The 6,000-nt window shown below is 46.0% G+C and overlaps 1 protein-coding gene across 1 annotated transcript in view; it reads right to left on the bottom strand.

The window, feature by feature from the left end:
* Positions 1 to 685: 685 nt before the first annotated feature.
* XKR4 (XK related 4) overlaps positions 686 to 6,000 on the bottom strand; it is a 219,030-nt gene continuing 213,715 nt past the window's right edge. The window contains exon 3 of the mRNA XM_016207741.2: positions 686 to 2,728. Coding sequence (XP_016063227.2) covers positions 1,782 to 2,728 — 947 coding nt within the window. The 3' untranslated portion in view covers positions 686 to 1,781. The remainder of the gene's footprint in view (positions 2,729 to 6,000) is intronic.

The raw sequence follows: 6,000 nt of genomic DNA, 5'->3' as shown, positions 1-6,000 counted from the left end.
TAGTTAAGCTGCTTCTCTCATCACCTGATATCCTGATAGCACCCCTGGCCAGGTTCCTGGGGGCACCGACATGGCAAAGCAGGGCGATCTTGCAAGAGACAAATGTTCTCAATCTGCTGAGGCAAGCTGATGGAATTTGTGGACCAGTTTCTGACATCCCAAGTAATTATGATGCTTAAAGTATTTTAAACGATTCCAGGTCTATAAAAAAAGTGATGATGCCTATATGTATACCCTATATTTTTTTATTACAAAAATATTGAAATAATCCATGAGTTATTCCACTCTGCACCAACTATAAAAAAATACTATCAAAGTTTGACCGGCACTTTTATGCAACAAAAAGCACCATGACCGAGGACACTGGGAACAGAAAACGGGGAACGTTTACTCGCTGTACGGAGGTATTTAAAACCAGAAGCTTGTTGTAAGAGTACAACTTTACAAATAATTCAAATACAAATCTTAGCTGGATCTAGTGATAAGCCCTCAATCAGTTCAGAAGGGTTTTCTCATAGCATATTCACTGTATTTGTCTGCTCATACTTACTAAAGTGTCCCAAAGCCTCTAAAAGACACATCACTTTGACCTTGAATTGGTGGTGGTGGGGGAGTCTGTACACAGTGGAGAACTCGAGTGTTCATTCTAGCTTCTGCTTTTGTGGGGCGCATGCCACTCGTTCTCAGTTATTCAGGGCTTCCACGTGAGTCCCGTGGTTGGACGGTGTTTGGCACTAGAAAGATGGGATGTGGTGGTTCTAGAATTGTGCCTGCCTGAGATCACACAGAGCCACGCATTCTGTGACCTGACACATCCAGCTATAGCCTGGTCCTCTCCCGCCGATCTGCTCTTACGTTCCAATGTGCGTTGCACAGGCCGGGAAATCAGATGCTCATTTTGTCTTTTTCCCACTTTCTCTTCCTGTATTAATTAAATTTTTGCAATTGAATACTGAATCATGATTACCATTTAATTTACATCACTAAGTTATTGAGCTCCTTGGTCTTGCCAAAAGCCATACATGAGCTGCATAGGATTTCTGTCATAAGAGATGTTCTCAACTGAAAATTTAAAATAAAAAACCAATCCTGAAATGTGTTGAAAATGAACCATTCCATCAATTCTAATACACATGTAAACACACTTGAGTTTGCTGTCTGGGGGACAGGCTTTTCACACATGGTATTTATTGGTTTCCAAATGAGAATGGTGTATGAATTCTTTTCTAAGCAGTGCTACTTTTTTTTTCTGGAGTCTTGAGGGATATATTCTCTCTCTGTTTTTATATTCCTGTGGGAATCAGAGCTTTTCATCAAGAAAAATCACCTAAACTATTTTGACAGAGGACTGGTGTTGTATATGTGTGTGTGTGTGTGTGTATGCATGTGCATGTGTGTGTGTGTGTGTGTATGACTGAATATATTTTTATGCAAAGATCAGTTAATTTCATCAAAACACCCTATTGATCAGAGGCAACATTTTCCATAACCATAGTACCCTCTGGTGGATGCGCTGACACTGCAGGAGAAGTCGGTAGGAACAGGGAGCCTTACTAAGCTGGCATGTTCCCCCCAGGGGAGCAGGAGGCTGTTGGGGTTGCTGTTCGGAAAGACCAGCCGCAGGCAGTCAGCTGATGGAGGGTCAGACAGCAATCATGACGACGGTCAGACTTCAAGCATGACAGCTCCTTTCCCTACTCAAGGACCGAGTTTCACAATTGCCACAGCCCTGCCATCACCCCTCTCTCCGGCAGCTGCGGCTCCTCCGAGTCTTTTTCGTTTTATAAAGTGGTTTCATACTCCAGCCGCTCCTGAATAAGGGCATCATCTTTGTACTGAAGCCTTGGAGGAGATGGGGAACATTCAAAGGCTAAAATGGCCTTTCGGAGGCTTCGGTCCAAAACATGTCTCTCCCATGCTGGGTACCTATTCCTGAACAGGTCAATTTTAATGACAGATTCTTCAATCCGTGGTGGGCGAGATGACGGGGTGGATGGGGCAGTGGGTCTCACCTGAAAGACAGGCACACACCCATCCCGCTCTGCGAATTTCTGGTCTCGGTCACTGACAACACTGCGGTTGTTGGAGATGGACCGCAGAGTGCTTGTGGCCACTTCTGGGGGCAGAGTGAAGGCAGCGACTGGGTCCTCACAAGCACAACTTGGTGACTGCCCGAATCGGGGTCCATTGGGGTGAAAGAAGGCATAATACATCAGCATAAAAACAACGCCCGTTAAAAAGCTGCTGAACACCACGCACAGCGCTGGGATGGCAAATGCATCTGCAATCTGGGGAGCCTTATAGAGGTACCAGAGGGCACTCAAGGCTGTATTTTCCAAAAGGATCACAAAGTAGTAAATGAAGAGCCTGCAGCGTGTCCTGCCTTCCTTGACGTTGAACCAGCTGAAGATGTAGATGATCCCCACCACCATGTCGAACACGATCTCTTCCCATTTGGTGATACAGAATTCTGTCTCACAGTGGACGATCCAGAAGGTCATGATGCACCAGTGAAGGACAATGAAGATCCCAAAGTACAGCTGGAAAACCGAGGCAAAGAGGGCGAAGGTGATGACCCTGGCAGCGATGGTGAAGAAGTGCCAGCAGAACTGGATGACAACAGCCATGTAGCTGATGGGCTTCTTGTCATCTCGTGAGTCCCGCAGGGCCTTCTGGTATGAGGCCAAGGCCCAGGCCAAAGACACCAGGGAGGCTGCCGCTGTGAAACCTACAAAGGCAAACAGGAAGACATTCTGTCAAAAGGGAGATGCAGTGTTGTCCCCTGGAAGTAGTCATGTGGGCTGGGGCTGGAGGCAGGCTAGCTTTGACCTCAGCACAGCTCATGATTTCTTTGAGTTTTAGCCGGGCGAAACCCTCAGATAAGGCTCCAAGCATCTATCCTCTCTATTACCCCAACCACACGGAGAAGTCATGAAGCTAATCATGGAGTGTGGCATCTGGAAATGGGGTGGGGTTTAAGTTTCCATGTCTTTGGTGTAAACAAACTCAGGAGGTAGTTTGCATAGTGGGAAGAAAACTGTGGATTAGAGGTTAACAGAATTAGGTTGCTGTTTCAACTTTGCCATTTATTAAACTGCATGACTTTGGACAATTGTTTAAACTGGTATTCTCATTTATAAAGTAGATGATCTCCCAGGCTCCCTGTCACCTTTGAGAGTCTGTGATCGAAAGCATGAAAAATCCCAGAAAACTTGAGGGGCTAGCTGATTTACCGTTCTGCCTCTAAACAAGAAAGTTGCTTCTTAAAAATAAGAAAAGGAGCCTGTGGAACCTCCTCGGCAGTGTTTCCTGTGATACCTGCAATGCAGTTTGTTCTAATATAATCTGACACTCGTCTTACAGCTTTTGTATATTCCTCACTTCCTTTCCCTAAGAAGAAGAAATGTCTACTCACTCTCATCTCTGAATTTTTCATAAATTAAAGACTGTACAGGCCTCACCTCTCAGAACCATAAAGAGAATGAGAAATTCAAAACATTTGCACAATTCTTCAGTGCTCTCCTATTCTACTTCTTTGCAGTTTCAGTCTGAACCGCAAATGCCCAAACACTGTGAAACAAAACCTGTACTCCTGTTGTGTTGTTTGTGGTCTGGGTGTAAATAAGAATTCCTGGAAATCCCCAGAGTGCTTTACAGGATTTATAGCCTACTTTCCTAGATGTATGAAGTCCAGCAAATTGAACCAAATACACTAATTCTTTGATTTTTCAACAAACAGAATGAGCCTGTCCCTTTCCTTCTCCTGTTGAAAGTACAACCACAGCCCTTCCCCCACAAGAGGCCAGCCAAGGGCTAGAGTCTCAGGGAAACACCTGGTCACTGGCCCAGGTTCACGACCAAACTGCAGCTGGTGAGAAAGAACTCTTCTTTTAAACTTAAAAAGTTATCGTGTAAAATTTCAGACTTATACAAAAGCGGAGAGAATCATACAATAGACACCCCCTTCAAGCACAGACTCTTCCTGAGTTCTAAGCTCCATCACAATGGAAGCATGACTTTTGGCCAGCGGGGGGGGGACGGGGAAAGACATCTCTTGATGGAGCCTTGGATCCACTCCTTCCTGAATCTTCCCGCATCTGCCCTTCCCTCGTCCTTCCTGAATCTCCCCACACCTGCCCTTCCCTGGTCCTTCCTGAATCTCCCCACACCTGCCCTTCCCTGGTCCTTCCTGCATCTCCCTGCACCTGCCCTTCCCTGGTCCTTCCTGCATCTTCCCGCACCTGCCCTTCCCTGGTCCTTCCTGCATCTTCCCGCACCTGCCCTTCCCTGGTCCTTCCTGCATCTTCCCGCACCTGCCCTTCCCTGGTCCTTCCTGCATCCTCCCTCACCTGCCCTTCCCTGGTCCTTCCTGCATCTTCCCGCACCTGCCCTTCCCTGGTCCTTCCTGCATCTTCCCGCACCTGCCCTTCCCTGGATGCTCTCTTCTCTGGCCTGGCAGGCGGAAGAGCTGTGCTGAAAGCTGACTCGCTAAGAGCTGGCGCTTTATCGGCTCATCTTCGGAAGCCTGACCTGGGGACTCCCCGGGCACCTGAGCACCCTGGCTCCTCTCGTGCCCCTCTGTGCCCCAGCCACGTTGCCAGCTCTCCATTCCTCACCTGCTGAATAACATCACATTTTCTTGCCGGAGACAAAAGGAGCTGCGCTCTCCCTTGAAAGGTCACCCTTTGCAGTTAATCTCCACTTATCCTCACCCTTGTTTTCGGTTCAAGCATCACTCCTTTCCTTAGGGAAGCCTGTCCTGGCCTCCGATCTAAACCCAGCCACCTCGCTGTAAGTGCTGCCACAGCCTGCGCTCGCTTGCTCTGGACAGCACGCCTCAGCTCACCCACCACAGTCATCTCCCTGGGCTGGTGCTGATGGGCATGTCTCCCCATCTTTGGCTGACCATTGTGTCCCCAGCATCTGTCTCTCTGCTTGTGTATAAATTTCCGAAATGAGTACATTTGTCATCCAGTTGCTGGATGTCATATTGTCTCCCTATCTGATCACCATTTTGATTGCAAACATGTTGACTTCCCTTCCTTTCAGCCCATTTCTCTGTCCTGTCTGTCAGTTTCAACATTCTTGGAAGAAATTTAAATTATGTTCTCACCAATAGTTTGGGAACGGGTGATTTACAATATAACCTTCTTCAGATATGGAGGTGAGATTATGATATGACCGTTCAAACATATACAGTCTGTTCATCACAAACTTGATAATTTTTCTCCCTAAAGGTACAGTTCCTGAACAAGTAAACAACAAATAAGCCACTGAATTTTAGATGACAATATAATATTGATTTCTTATAGTCAAAACACTTTATGGTTTTTTGAGTGAAAGTGAAGCTCATAATCATAGACAAAAGAAGGAACAAGCATTTTTTGGGCCCTTGCTTTGTGCAGTGATGTGCTAGGTACCTACATCCTTTGTCCAATATAAATTTCATGATAACACTTGTAGGCAAGTACTGTGTTGCATTCAGGAAAACAAAGACCCAAAGAGAGGTTAAATAACTTGCCCAAGCTGTGTAATTAGCAAGACGGGGAGGCATCCGATTGCATAGATTCACAACTCTGTACACCGCAATAATAGACTGAGATGGTTATCTGTACCAACAAGTGGGGAAGTGAGTTCTTGAATCTCCCACAATCTAAACTCATGAGATAACAAGATGGAGGGATGTAGATGGCCCTGCAATAGTGCCATCTCTTTAGCATCTGACCCCCAAATCTTCAGGCATATGACCCCCAAGAGGTTCCCATCACACCTGCTCCTTCAGGCTCAGAGCAGCTATATCTGTTTCCAGGCCAAAGGATCCCATTTTGGATTATTTTCACAAAATGTATCAGAAGCACAAGAACCTGGGAGGAAAGCCATTTCTCTGCACTTTTTCATATTTTCTGAACTAAAACAACCCTCCTAGTTTTTCTGGATTTTCACCTAAAGAAAAATATTGCCCAATTTGAGTTGATTATATGATGGAAGAGTGGCAGGTTA

Source organism: Miniopterus natalensis, chromosome 16 (assembly GCF_054644295.1).
Source record: "Miniopterus natalensis isolate mMinNat1 chromosome 16, mMinNat1.hap1, whole genome shotgun sequence".
Classification (NCBI taxonomy): domain Eukaryota; kingdom Metazoa; phylum Chordata; class Mammalia; order Chiroptera; family Miniopteridae; genus Miniopterus; species Miniopterus natalensis.
The sequence above is the reverse complement of the archived record's forward strand: the minus strand, read 5'-3'. Positions and strand labels throughout refer to the sequence as shown.